This window comes from Bombus affinis, chromosome 6 (genome assembly GCF_024516045.1).
Source record: "Bombus affinis isolate iyBomAffi1 chromosome 6, iyBomAffi1.2, whole genome shotgun sequence".
Classification (NCBI taxonomy): domain Eukaryota; kingdom Metazoa; phylum Arthropoda; class Insecta; order Hymenoptera; family Apidae; genus Bombus; species Bombus affinis.
Window position 1 is genome coordinate 16,671,213 of NC_066349.1, and position 15,798 is coordinate 16,687,010.

A 15,798-nucleotide genomic window follows, 5' to 3' on the forward strand; every position below is an offset into this window, starting at 1 on the left:
TCTTTCGCGTTCTCTCGGTCTTCAAAATTCTTTCTCTCCTTCGAAAGTGATTCTTCTCTCGTCTCCCACCGACATAGCAAGCTTTCTATGTGTTTACGGGAAATTTCAAGATACCAAAATAAAAGGAATTCTCGTAACGTACAAAATATGCGAAATACTCAAAATAGAGAGTCCTGATCATAATTTCTTAATAGATAAAAAAGAGTCTCTATCAGGTTTTATTTCCTTAGTCACGTTTATAAAGATATAATTTTACATAAAAAGTCGGCCATCTTTCGTAGTCGATCTTTTCGTATTTCATATTTAACATCTTATTATACTTTATATTTAGTCCTTTTTAATTTGGGACTTTTAGGAACATTTTGAGAAATTTTAGATTCCGTGATCAGATGACTCGCCTCGTATCGGCGGCAACGTAATAAGTGCTTCTCTAGCGTATATATAAAATTTGTTTGTTTAATGCAGATCCTCTTGGACTAATTGTAGGTGAACCAAGAGCGTTGCGGTTTACCGACGGACGAACGCAGCGTGCTTATCTTAGACCGTTCAACGAGAATGTTTGACTCGAGTGCTTTGAATTATAACGCGAAAGAACGGTTCGCTATTACTTAAGGATGATCATACTATTCATACATCTTCTGAAACTCAGAATGCATAGGAAAGGAGCATAAAATTCACTTTATATCGACTGGCAACGATGGAGACACAGGGAAAGAAGGTCAACCGAAACAAACTCCTCGTAACTTTTCAAAAAGAATCGCACAAATTGGATCCGATCCACCATCTGATACAGTTGCGATAAAAAATCAAAAAAGAAACGCATCTTTCTATGCCGATTCGAATATCGATCGATTGCTGTAACGGCGATTGATCAGAAGGAGACAAAATTTCACGTAAGAAGAAACCAGATTGTCCAAAGTATAGCGTCGTTAAAATTATCAATCGACGTTGCAGAGAAACGGCTCTTTTGTTGGTGTTAATGAAGTTTCAGATCGAGTCGAGCTACCAACCTCTTAAGACAACTGACAGCCTTCCAGAAGCAAGTTTCAGCGTTGGATGGTGTATCTCCGCGAAACACCGACTTTGGACGCGATCTTAGACGCACGAGGAGTTCTCATGCGGTGAATAATTAAAAGTTTTAGGAGCTTTCACAGTCGTTGAGATTTGGAGCGGGCGTACTAAACGTCAGATTCTTTGCCAACTAGTAAATTACATCAAATCGTTGTTTCCGGTGTTGGGAAATGGAAGAATCTTTCCAATTTTTTTCAAATATTATTGGGTCAGGTTATCCACCTCCAATGAAAAGAACTCGTAATCGGTTGTCTTCGACCGCTCGAATTACCGATAAAGATTTTACGTTCGAGATTTATGAACGTCTCTCGATCTTAATAACAATTATAATGAAGTAAAATCTGAATAAATCGTTGCATATTGATTTCAATATAACCCAGTCGAGCTGAATAAATCTTGTATACTAGATAAAAGCAATTATTTATTTCGAACAACTTTAATCCTCTCTCGTGCCAGTATTCCTGCACATAGCAGGTTAGTCGAAACGTGGAATTTATTTGCCAGTTGCGTTAAACGCTAGTTAACGCTACCCGTGTGCGTGCAATTTATTGATTAGATCATTGAGAGAATACAACGGTTTGGAATCTTCGAATAGTGCAGCGCTTTAATCAAGTGCAACAAGCTTTGAGATTTCCTTCGATCGAGCCGAAGAGCACGACCTTTGGAATAATTCAGGATAGTGCTATGCTTTTGAGTAAGTGCAACAAGCTTTTTTGATTCATTGCTTTCGGTCGTAAGCCTCAACTCGTATAGTAAACAAAACAAATCTAATTGAAATAGTCCTTAGACTTTCTGGTGGCAGCAACTACCCTATCGATCGGAATTTCCAATTTAGATATCGAATCGTATCATCACGTTCAAGCGAACGCGACAATTCATTGAGAACGTGACATAATAAAATTTTTGGTTTGCTAAAATTCACTATAATTGTTATTAAAACCGTCTGATCTACATATGCGTGTAACAGTTAAGGAAATAGAAGGAAATGGGAAATGCGTATAAAATATAAATCCAGGTAATTTAAACGGAATAAAAATTGTCAGAAGAATTATTATGTTTGTAAAACAGCGAAAGAAAAATTACATTCTTTTAACGATATCTCAATGATATCAACTACGATCATTTCAATTGAATTATCCGCGCAAGCTTTCGTAATAGGATGTAACAATATCAAGAATATTTTCAAATTTTCATCGCACCTACCGTTTATTAGTTAAACAAGCAAACTGTAATCTCGAGTATATTAATATTTTAAGTAAAAGTGTTCTCTATGTATATAGTATCTATGCATGACACGAGATAAAGTAAAGTAAAAGGAAGATTTAATCATTGCAAGCTTAAATTTTCCAAGCTTTTTAACTGAAAACACCTTCCACGGCGTGATAAACGTGTTTACTTGGGTTCTTGGCTTCGGTACGCGAAGAAGGTACAGTTAATAAGCCAGGATCTTGGATTTATTAACTTTTTAACTGGTCTGCGCGCTTCTGCAACATTCGCGGTCGCCCTGTATAATCTGTACACCGTGGAGAATCACGTTAATTTGATTTTTCCGTAGTCATTTTGAAAACTTGCCACTTATTAACTGGCTCAAAGTAAAAACGACCAAACTTCTGGCAGTAATTTCAAGTTTACGCGAAAGTGAATCCGCGTTTCACGTTGCAGGAACGTTGCTACGAGATCAATGGTGCCGTTAATTATATCGCGAATATTAATAAACAACCTATTGCGAAACATACGATACTTTCGTAGTATTCAAATATTTGAAGAATTTGCAAATGTAATTTCTAACTCGTTCCTTTTTCATTCAAAATGAAAAGGTATTTTTCTGATTTTTTTTTTCTATTTGTTAGCCTTTTAGAAATTTTTTTAGTTGCTTTCAAATATCAGATACAAAGTTCCTCTCGCAATTTTCTCTCTTTTTAGATAAATCGATACATTTGTAGAATCGATATAATTTTATACAACGTGTTTCGGAATCCAATATTTTCAATTTCGTTTATGCATCTCGCCGCTCGAAACTTTACCGAACCGTCACACGAATAACTATTGCGTGATTGCTAGCGGACAAACGTTCGCGTAAAAATGCTTTCAGCAGAAAATTTTTATTTTATTTTAGTATCCGTATTATTGTACCAATTTTATTACTTTAGAACAAATAAATCCTTTCCATATTCGTCGATAATTTTACTCGTCAAGATTCACAGTCACAAATTATTAACTTAATGATGCTTAATACCTCATTTTGATACGTCGTATCAGAGATCAACAAATAAATTCCTACAATTCACCAACGATAAAACCGCAGAAGCGCGTGAAAATCTCTCAAAAGCGTTTTACGATATGTACCTAGGTTATCGAGAATCCAATAATGTTTATTTAACAAGAGCCCTCGTGTTCGTATGAAAATCGTTATTCTTGAAATATTTTCCAAAAAAAAAAACAATTTTAATTTATTTAACCCAGGAATACTTCATATTCCCTTACGCTACCACTGGCTTCCTTGTAATTTCGTAACGAATTCTTCGATGCAGGCACAACGAGGCGTCGCAATCTCCTTAAAAAGATTGGCGAATGCATAGACTGTGAATTATATTAGATCGTCTGAAAAGATTCTTTCGCTTTATAAGGAAATAACGGATGCACGACATTTTTCGTTTTATATTATTTTTGTCGAATTACCAATGGTCCATTTTGTTCTATCAAAATAAAGATCACAACGTTCGATAGATTAGGTTTCATGTTTGTATAAAGATGCGTCGTTGTGAAACACGTGTCTGTAAAAGAAAGACACTTTTCCGACAACATAATACATATACATAGCGCAATTTTGACAAAATCGAGAAGCGTAAAAATTTGTAGAATATACGTAATACGAAAGTATATGTAAAATATTCAAAACGAGACATCCGCTTAGAATTAATTTAATTTTTTTAATTATAACCACATTTTATTCATCGTCAGACATCGCCAAACGATTCAAGACGCGTGCACGCAATTACCTTATCGGGTCTCAAGACAACAACTTGCCTCGCTCGATCAGGCTTGACTTCGCTTAAGGAGATTGAATCGCAAGAAACGCAAGCAGAATATGCTCGTAGCTCGGTCGTTCGAAAACACGGGGTTTGCGCGCGATATTGCCAGGTTCGACAGCGATTTATCGGCGAGGTACCGCGAGGTACACAATAAGCGGAACGGAAACATTTGCCGCTATTTCCTAACGCGCGACGTTCTTTTTATCGCCGATGCTCGAGCGGAACTCGTCGTTGCGACGTCGAATAACGTCGCTGAAGGAAAGGAAACTCGTTGTCCCGCGGAGACAGCGAGGCGCGGCGCAAATTTATCGCCATCTCTTCGACGGATTTATATACCAGCGCGGGATGATTTTTACGCGAACGAGGCAACAGCTTCTTCTTCTTCTTCTTCTTCTTCTTCTTCTTCTTTTTCTTCGGGCAATAGAAGGTTGTATTATAGCGAAATGGTACTAGCTTCGTACCATTGCGAGAAGACGGCATGGTTCGCTTAAAGTGGCCACCGAGGAACAAAGTCGTAACGTTCGTTGCAAAGTTTCCAGCCAAGTTGGTTTGCATCGATGGTGAAAGAGATTAAATCGATGGAAACTGTTTTGCTATTGCAACGTTCAATGGAATTCGATAGGTTTAAGAGATTAAAGGATTAGGTCTGAACGCGTTGTAATTGAGTTTCATGGGTTAGGTGTTTTTATAGATTACGTATTTTATAAGTAACACGTATTTTACGCCATATTGTAGTCAGCAGGAAATTTCAATATTCTACCATTCTGTGTTCAGATGTCCTTACGCACGCTTGCTTTCTGAATTTCTTCTTCCTTCCTCTTTGCCCGAGGCAAGCTAATTTTACTCGGAAATTGAAGCAAGACACCGATATATTAATGAAATTAACGTAAAACAAAGCGAATATCGTATATGGAAGTACACGTATCTCGTAAATCGGATACAGGTATTTTCTTTCGCAGTTGGATCTTGCAAAGCGCAATTAAAATACAATTATCGCCATGTTTTACTGCAATATTCGTGAAATTATCGAAAATTAAATGATATCGAGGAGAACAAAGACGCGATAAAACGCCAACTTTCTACAGCGAGGAAAATAATCTTACGGGAACGTTCCATTAGCTACCACGCGAATGGATCATTAGAGGTACAAAATACAATATTTTTCCAACCGCTACGATCGAACTCTGCGTCGGCCAATTGAATTAAACCAAGGAAAAACATTTTACTAATATCGTAAATACATAAAATTCTATTAAACGAACCACGTTCGGCAATTTTATCCATATTAAAATTTATTGCTTCAAAAATTAAAAAAATATTCCTATAATCAACGACGAATATTATACCGAATGCACATATATATAATTTATCGTGCATTTTCAAAAGTAAATTACAATTCTCTCACGCTGCTTTCGCCGTTGAATAATATTTATTTACTTAACAGCTATTTATCGATACTTGTTAATATTTATTATTATTTATTTACCAACACCTATTTAATAATACTTATTTATTTGCATAAGAATTCTTCCCTCATTCTCGGTAAAAATCATATCATCGAGCAGAAAGATACCGAGCTACTTTTCTTATAGAAAAGGACGTCCTCGTCGAAGACGATGTAAATTTTTCGAGGAAATCCGACGCGAAACCGATTGTCGTCACAAACGATTTCACTTGATCGTCGAAACCACCACGAAACGAAGTTAACTGTAAAATGAAACTTTAGTGGCTTACATCAGACTGACAAAGGACAGAGGCGCGTGTCACGCCGATAAAATCTCTTCTGGTCGAACGGCTACGAAATTAAGAGGAAAATATTTGACCGTCGTTCGACAGAATTTTCTTCCTATGAAAGTTAGACTAAATGGAAAGAGGAGAAACGATAACGGATAAAACAAACGCAACCAGATATTCCTCGTGAACGGGGAGTTAACAACGCAAAGCTTTTAGGAACGAGAAAGCACGAGAAGCAGAAAGAAAGAAAGACAATGTCGAACTGGCAATTGGGACGGAATCGATATCTGCTGCTTTATTTTTCTAAGAGATTTACCGATTTACCGAATCTATTTCTTCGCGTGTATAACTCCGTCCTGATTGCGATACAGTTTTGCGGAAACTTTTTGTTACAGCTGTGCTAGAAATTAGAGACAAAGCACGTTAACGAAGCATCTCTGCTTCCTTACGATATATTATCGTACGATATAGCAGAGAAAAATTTGTTCCTCGATAGTTTGTCGCTTCGTTAAATTCTAATGTAACTGAAAAATCGTAGGTCGCGCTCTAAAAACTTTGTAGAATTTATGGCGCAACAGCGACGTAATAAAACGAATTATTCCGCAAAGCAAGATTTTGCCAAAGGAAAATCCTCCGAAAGGATAGGAAAAACACAAGAGTTTCGTGAAAAGGGAAGCACAATCGCGTGAGAAAACTGTGGATAACGTAATTTCTGAAATTCTTTAAGAAACGTCCGGGTCGCTGAATTCACTGCGAGATTATACGACTGATGCTCCGCCGAGGATCGAAATATGTACGAGCACTGGCTGCAATGTCGAGGAAAGAAGAGAAATGAGGATTTACCTTAAGCGTATCCTGCAGGTTTTGTACTCTACAGTGCATATATACTTGAGCACCGAGTTGCACGGTAATGTTGCTCTCTGGATCTTCGAAAAAGGGCCTCGGCTCCGGAGTGCCGCTCGTCTCTGTTGCGAAACTTTCCACCTCGTATACCTGTAAATCACAAGGAAAACATTTCACAAATTCCCCTGACATTTTTGTCTCGCGTTTTTTATGCAAATCTCCTATCCCCATCCTATTCAACATTTTTATTACGTCGGTGAATTGCGTCTTACTATTATCCGTAGCGTATTATTATCGTTATTGCTGTAACGAAATCGTTTTAGCAAAATTATCGTCCGTTTATTGGATTTTTGTATTTCTATCGCAACGTATTAGGTCGTCCGAAAAGTTTCTTTCGTTTTATAAGGCACAACATTTTCCGTTTTATATTATTTCATCGAATTACCTATGATCCATTTTGTTCTATCAAAATAAAGATTTGACAGATTAGGTTTGTTGGACACGTTAGTATAAAAATACGTCGTTGTAAAAAACGTGTCTGTAAAAGAAAGACGCTTTTCCGACGATCTAATACGAACACCGTTTCGATAACATAAAAAGATCGATAAATTGCGTAAAGAGGATCTCGGTGAAGAGAGAAAGAAGAATTTTGTTTCTCAATAATTTTCATCTCCTTCCGTCCAATTTGCCGTTTGATGTATTAATGTAGAAATAATATAATAATAATACGATACTTGGGTTTCGTCGAAAGGCTATAAATTACAGAAGAAGAATCTTGATAAGAAGCAAGGGAAGAATTTAGGTCGAAGAGAAAACAGATTGGCCGCTTTGTTAAAGGTAACGTAAATATTTGAAAGGACTTTTGTCGCGTTCAGCTTCGCGTCGTCATAAAGAGATTACCGCTTTGTCCAACAAGCAGCTGGAGAAACGCGACAAAAAGTGGGCTTCGTAGCTTTTCGAAAAGACATTTTAACTGCTCATTCCAATTATACAGCCGACTTACCTCGGTAAAAGGCGAACTGAGCTCATGCCAGAACGACCTCGGCAGGTTTTCCAGTCCAGGAAACGGCTTAGCACCTGAAACAATTTAGAACCAGATTATACGTTTCGCAGTCTAAGCTTTATTACACGGATACAACGATATAATTAAACTTTCCCGCAGATTTACTGCCCTCTCTTATATCCATGCTTCTCGTTACAATAAACGAACGACACCCTTGATTATTCCAACGAATACGAGCGTGGTTAGCCTGATTAATCGATTCGACGTACATTATTCCATGATAACGAAAATTTCATTAAACGCCATAGAAACGTTCGGCCGATTAAACAGGTATTATACGTAACCGAATTGGCCTCGTTACGCGGTCCTCGAATGTATCATATTCCTCATAATCGTTCGAAGGATACAATTTTCACGCTTTGATTCGATTTCAGGACGAAAGTTCATTTCAAATCTTTATCTTATTTGATCGATTTTTAAATTTTAAATCGTCATTACTTCGACGGATAAAGACATACTTAGCGTTGTACGATAAGGTTTAGCTTTGTCGTAGAATTAAACTTGAGGGGAACTTGAAAAGGATAGACGATAGAAAAGCGCAGAAAACGATTCAAAGAATACGATAGAGGGAAATACGGTTAAGATTGTGTTGCGCTTAATAAAATTTAGCGGCTCCGTGGATATCTATTTACTACGAAACTACGTACGTGTGTTCACTCTAGTATTTTCGCATCTGACGCGTTTCCGTTGGGAAAACATTTATACTTTTTTATTATTTCGAAATATTTCTAAAACCAAACGAGTAAAACTTTTATCTAAAAAATGTTTTTGATGGATGCATCAAAAAATGGTATGCATGACGTGGTTATAAAACAAAATCAATCGATGCATTTTTTCATTGCAGCAATGCGTAGTATTTCTATTGTTCGTGTGTGTATTTCATACTGTACTGGGTTAAGCCTCGAAACTAAGCTCGTAGGATTAACAATTATATATCGACGATCCCGTGATCTCGTCATTTAAATCTTATGGAGAATGTTCTAGACATACTAGATAGGAAATTCGCAAAAATATGCTAAAAATTTCAATGTTTAGAACGACCAGAGAAGATACAAATAAGAAAAGAGTTTGATCGTGTGGTTATTTACGATCGATAAGATTTTTATTGCAACATGGAACGAACAGATTCTTTACGTTTCGAAGTAAAACGGATTAACTGGTGTTGCCTTTTAACAAACAAATCTTCGTTTCTCCGACGAGACGAAAGAAATGAAAGAGACTTTGTTGGCAAGAAAGGAATAAAAGTTTCCTCGGCGATCGTTCGAAATCACCATAGTAAACCGAGATCAACGTCAGAACACAGATCCCGCGGCTGGATTCTGTTTTGCAAAGAAAAACAAAACGTTGTCAGTTGTCGGGTCGGAGAAAAGCAATGACGCCGCGTGCAAACAGCAACGACCACGTCGTTAGTGTAATAGACGCAGAAAATCGAATTACTATGGAAACAATCGCCAAGTTGGAGAACGAGTGCAGCGCAGTGGAAAAGTTTTTCACTTTGCAAGGGGGAGTAGAAGGAAACTCGTTCGACTGTCGACGAATAGAATGGCCTTATCAGCAGCCAGCACACGCGGCCGTACGCGAGTTTCCAAGACGATACACATAAATGTATTCCCCTCGCAAGGCTACACGCCGCGTCGGATACCAGAGAACAAGGGAAAACTTTGAAATAAGAGATCGGCCGTAAAAAGCACGAATAGAGAAGGTTGACAGTGTTCTCCTATTGAGTTATGCTCGTAACAATGATTATATCTTGCTGAAACTTAATAAAGGAAGGCTGTATCTGTAACGAAGTTTACTTCAAACTCCAATTTTAGTTTTGATTTTTCATATTACTCGACGCAAATTATTAAATAGAAATTGTTAGATGCGAGAGAAACTGTATGAAAACTTCGAGTAAGGGTGTGTAGCACGTTTTCGTCAACGTTAAACTTTTTAATTAATTACCTCGCTAGACGAGTTTGGCAACGTTCGTCGGTCGTTCGTTTAAGAACATCGCTTTGCAATTTTCCAGTTGTAAAATATTCTGAGAAACGAAAACAGATGAACAAACGTAAAGAACCGTGTACTATAGCAGCCATGTATTATATAACACGTTGGCAAGTTTAGGCACGTGAAGCTCGATGGTTGAATGGAAGCTGAAGCTTGAACCCGCGATCGGTAAGAGGCCACAAAAGTCCCAATAACGAACATAGTTTAACACCTTGGTCATTGGTGGTCACTGGTGACCGGAGCGCTTGAACTTCTTACAAAATTGATAATTAGGGCATTTTGAATATAACCGACAAATAGAAGATACTTTGAAATAAAAAGTGCACTATTGGACGATTAAACATTTTTATTAGAACATCAGTAAGAAAAAAAATGAGAACAAATCTTGCATCTAACGGTGCACTGTGTTTGCATCCATATCTTTGAAGGGTGATCTACGAATATTATCATAAACACAGCTTAGAAAATAATCGTAAATGCTGCTTTATAATCATATAATTGAAGTTAGAAGTGTGCACATACCTTGCTATTATACATAGAATGAGCAAATATCGTTTACTAATATCTTCTACACGTTTCAACGATATATTCTGCACGTTTTGCTTACGACGAAGTAACGAATGCGAATGGTTTGTTGAAATAAACGAAGCCTTGTTATAATATGTCGCTATCAACTGTTACCGAAGCGCCACGGTGCTCACCCGTGACCATCAATAGGATAAAAGGTCCATCGGGGAAGAATGTTATCTTACATCGTCAATTTATTATTATTTTGCCATTATATGCTTTGAATAATAAAAATACTCCCGTGGCGTCCTGAGCGAAACACGTGATTTCGACGTGGCAGTCAAAGTGTTAACCGCAAGATCGTGGAAATTTGTATCAAGTATCCTGTGGTCGTAGGGTATACCTCTAACATCAGAACAGTCAAACTCATAGCGTCAACGACTTCAGCGTAATGGAATAGGATTAACTTGAAATAATCTTGAAACCACCGGACGTAACACTAAAACTATGCCCCAGAATCGTAGAATTCGGGAAATTTTGATGCTTATCAAATTTTTAAATCACTGACTATAATCCTTTAGAAGCTGTCAAAGTCATAGAATTCGGCAAGAATGCGCATTTTCAACTTTACCAAAGTTTAGATTTGGTTCAGTAAAATTTCATATCGTCTAACTAACAGATATGTAACAGGCTAAATCAGAGCACATTATAGAAATACGAATCATTTATTCGTTTTGGTTAATTTAGGGTATTGATCACATTATCTAGAGAATATTAGAGCCGATACCATTATCGTAGGATGCAGAATTCAGGGCTCTGATACCTTGACTTGACTCGACTGTCTCGAAATCATCCACGCTGCAACCTTCATGACCAGCCTCCTTAGTATCCAATTCCAGGATCGTTTGTGTCGCATGTTACAACCACAGGTTACCGATATCGAAGTTCATTAAACAAGGGTCATCTGTGTCGTGTTTCACCAGCTGGAAATCTCGATATCGAATTTCATGACTATCAAAGTAATTATAACCGAAAACTGACACGAAGCAATTGAATGTAACTTCTCTTTACGCAAACAATTATAGTTTTTTTTTTATCGTGAAGTATTCGATTTCAAACGATAAGCTTCGAAATGGTCGAAAGAATACAGTTTTTGAAATGTACTATTTTTTTTTTTTTTTTTTTTTTTTTTTTTTTTTGTAGAGGATGTTATTTTTTAATACTAGAACTGCCAGGCTGGTCGAAACGACAGACTTTTGTTTTCGCAAAAAACATAAACGCGTACATATCATCAGCGGAATTAATGTTTAATTTTACCGAGATAGAAATATAGTTACACGCGCTCGTTCTAGCGTTAAATTACTAACAGGTCTTTCGTAAATCTCCAGCAATAATCTTCGCGTGTCACACACCATCGAATTAACACTAGAACTACCGATAGTTAACACGAAGTTATTTCTACCCAGACCAATGAAAACGACTGGTCTTTAAAAAATACGTAATAATAGAATATTTTTATATTTATTGATTTATTAGTCTCTTACAGAAGGAATTCCATGTTGTGCAGTACATTTTTGGTATTATTAATCCATCTGGGACCATGATCCCTAAACGAGGGTTGACACATTTATAAAATTGTAGAACCAGTCACTCTCACTGCTGTGGTATTTCTAATATTAGAGATCTAGCGATCGTTCCGGAATTTTCCTGATAACTGATATCGTCGTATCGAATGATACACGGTAAAAATTTAATAAACGTGTGGCAAGTTTAGAAAACGAGGAAACTGGTTAATCGGGGTTCGATAAACAGATCGCGGGACCCTTTTACACTTTGACAAATAGCAGTCATTTTGACCGTTATTGGCATAAGTATCCTCGATACAAAATTATTTTCGATTTGAATACATAGAAAACAAAATAAAATTCATTATATTATTCTTTCAGTTATCGTTGCGAAGGTCATTACATCATTGCGGAATAAAAATATAACACGAAGTAGGAATTTTAAAGTAAAATTGTAAAATCAGTCAATTTGACTGGCGTGGCAGCTCTAATGTTAACGACATATTTGCGAAAGCAGATTTCAATCGATCGATGCAATGCATCCGAACAAAGACGCGATCGACTACTGGAATAATAACTCTGTTTAATCGCTCTTTCTTCGGTTTGTAATTTCGCCGAGGCTGGAACGAAGTGCTGCTCGTTAATTTAATCGCCTTCGGCTCGCAGCTGCGTGCTTCTCGCATCGTTTCACTCTGCGATTCCCAGATATGCACGCGTATGCCTGCGCATATATCGAAACAATTCTTGCATAATTCCCGCGGTGATCGCGCAACTATTTGTCGCGAATAAAATTGAAACACGCGCGGGCTCTTCCATTTGTATTCGTATGGCACTCGTTCGGTTTGTTAATTTACTGTCGCTTTTTAACGCGTTCACCCGAACACCGTGTTTCTGACGTTCGAATCTTGATCAAATAAAAGAATAACAGAGGATGGTAAACGTACAGTGTGTTCGTCGAATGTTTAAGGAGCGAAAATATTGAAACATCGCGCTACAGTATCTCGATCATAGCACGCAATTCGCACATTCGTGGTCGGCCGGATATTTAAACGGATGTATACGTAAATTTCCATATTTTTGCCAAGACAAACAGAGAAAATTTTCAAAGTTTTTTCAGATAAATATATTATTTGTTTATCGGGTTTTCTTTCGGTCGAAAAGCAAAAATCGCGTCATCTTGTTTATCGATGTGTTTCGAGATTACGTTCGAAACACACATAGAGCGTTTAGAAAACTTTAAATAAATACAATCGTCGAGAGAATATAATACTTGCAAGTTAAAACGATCTTTACCAAATATATAAACGCAATTAATACGTACCAACTAGTTTGATAAGAAATAGTACGGTAAGATGTTAAACCCGAACGTCTAAGCATAGGAACCGCTAACTTTCATAACGTAAAAGTAATTTGAAGTTGTAAAACCTTCTCCCAGGAGCATACTGAGATTGAGGCTACGGTAGCTTCTAAACTCCATACAAAACACTTTGTACCGTAAACTTTACGCGAAAATCGTTACCTGTTACGGAAAAAAAGCTCCTCTAAAAATCGAAAAACTTGGAACAACATTAAAAACTTCCAAGGCTCCAGCCACCTATGCTATACTTTACCAAGCGCCAAACCGTTAAAACTTCCGATCACTTCGACATTTTAGCATATTTATTCCATTCTGTGCTTTTTAATATCTCAACATACTCCGTTCTACGATTTTCAACATTTTCAGACGTTATGTTTCTCTTGCGATATTTAAATAACGAGTGCAACAATTCGTACACGTTGTATATATAGCACGTAGATCATTATTCAAAAGAAAATATCACGAGCTTGATTAAAATAAAGAAAGAATTCTCAGCGTCCGTGACCTTTTCGCTGCAACTTTGTGCGAAACGTTTTCTCCGAAAGGCGAAAGCTGATCGCCTTCAAAAAGAAGTACGAGACGAAAGGTTGTTCGTTTGTTAAGACAAGAACAAGAAATAACGTAAAAAGAAACAAAACACGTATAACACGGTGAGATTAGACGAAAGCAGCAGAATTAATGTTACATAATCGAAAAGTAACGTTAGAATTGATCGTTGAGAAAGTAGCTGCTGAATTTAGAATCCTATGAAAATCTCTGCTTTGCGGAGAACGGGGCATTAAAATTAAGGGAAACGTGAAATGTAACAAAGTAAGCGATTTTTTGCCGCGTTATTGTCGCGTTAGCCGCGATTGAAAAGCTGGAAAAAGTAATAAAGTTCCTTTGAGTCGAAACCGGAGAAACTGAGCAATCTCCGTCGGTTATAAAGGCCGTGGCGGCTGAAAGAGACACAGCCAGCCGAGGGAAATAAAGTAAGGAAAGTAGAATTCGAGAGACCGCAAGGGGAAGCAATATCTTTCCATCAAATTCGGCGGTTGAAACGGCGTTGGGCCGTTCTTCCGGAAAGACTTACAACGTGGAAACCAGCCGTTTTTATTTCCACCGATGAAAAAGATACTAGCCGATTCCGAGTTATTTGCCGAAAAACCGTTTTAACATATCTAACCGCGAAACTATCTCGGTTTCTCCTTGAATTTTCGACCGCTGCTACACAAGGGATCCATCCCTTCCAGCGATCGTACTACGAGGAAGCGATTGCTCAGATTTTTTTTCTCTTTTTGAGAAAATCCAATTTGAAAATTTATTTTTTACGCGCGAAACTGGCTAATTGCCGACTGAATAGAATGAATATTTAAGGCCTCGTTTTCAAGGGAGTATAGTTTTAACATAGGTATTTAATTAAAAATCCGCCTTGTCCTCGTTCTCGACCAATTTTCGAATTTCCAAACTAGAAATTCCACATTTTCGATTTGTTTTCATAAGCGTGGAAAATTCCTCCTCTTTATTATTCGCCGCTGTACACTGCGAAATTATCCGAGTTCAAGCGCACCCGATAAACTTTCAAGCTCGAATTTCTTCGAAACAAACTTTATCCCACATTTTCGACTTATTTTTTCACGTAGAATCTCCCTTGTACCGATCGTATTATGATTACTGCGTTACACGTTTCTAAGCTTGTCAATGCGTTTGGTTTCCCCAAACCGATTTCTCTGCTTGGGTTTCAAACGATTTTAGATAGGACGACGGGATAATCCTGGGAAAATTTATCAGTTTGAAGCAAGACAGAGAAAGAGCCTGGAAAATGGAGAAGGAGAGAGAGAAGTGGTCCTTTCTGGTAGGACCAATCTCGGAAGCTGAATTCAACGACTATACAGCTATACAGAGTGGCGAAAGAGAGAAGAAACGAAAGGACTTCTAATATCTGCTAGAAAGACGGATGCACATAATCTTGCAAGAAGGATAAACGCGGTTACCGGTCAGGATTTCGAAATACGTCTCGGGAACGTCGTCCGTGGTATTACTCGACCGGTTCGTATCAAGCTCCGTGGTACAAAGGAAATTGTTTGCGCAGGCAACCGCGTTTTAAACCGCTTCGATGATACGACTCCTCTTTTCTTCCAATTTTCGTTGTCAGGAATATAATAAAATAAGAAACTGTAATAAATAATATAGATATATTTATCAACGAAAGGATATAAATGGAAATATCATCGAATTACTCGAAATGTCCAGATATTTATATTTGTAATTAATATAAGGTGAAATAAGCTAAACCGATCACATTTTCTTGCAGCATTTTCCAATTTCAAATTGGACAACGTAAGTGGCGGTTTTCGAATCGAAAACCGCATCGAACGGTACGTGACTTGTCGCTCGGTACAGCGTCGAATTTATGGATCCTATCCGTGGCCATGGGATTTATGGGAATCCAATGCCTTAATTGGAAAATTATAGGACAATGTCTGGAAGCGGACCGTTCGTCCCACAGCCCGTTACTCAACGCGTATAATCGACCCCTCACTGATAGCTGACTTTCACAATCGCGCCTCGATATTTTCTGTCTCGATAAGACAAGGAATCAGATATCCTAAATATCAGCTAACACGAACGCAACTGGAGAAACCAACTGCGACCGAA

General features: G+C 37.6%; 1 protein-coding gene and 1 long non-coding RNA gene across 2 annotated transcripts in view; one reads left to right on the top strand and one right to left on the bottom strand.

The window, feature by feature from the left end:
* LOC126917752 (peroxidasin-like) overlaps nucleotides 1-15,798 on the bottom strand; it is a 330,987-nt gene that overhangs the window by 225,839 nt on the left and 89,350 nt on the right. The window contains exons 4-5 of the mRNA XM_050725006.1: nucleotides 7,684-7,757; nucleotides 6,681-6,830 (exon numbers count right to left, since the gene is read on the bottom strand). Coding sequence (XP_050580963.1) covers nucleotides 6,681-6,830; nucleotides 7,684-7,757 — 224 coding nt within the window. The remainder of the gene's footprint in view (nucleotides 1-6,680; nucleotides 6,831-7,683; nucleotides 7,758-15,798) is intronic.
* The window catches only part of LOC126917773 (uncharacterized), a 285,490-nt gene that overhangs the window by 210,031 nt on the left and 59,661 nt on the right, over nucleotides 1-15,798 (top strand). The gene's annotated exons all lie outside the window — the stretch shown is intronic.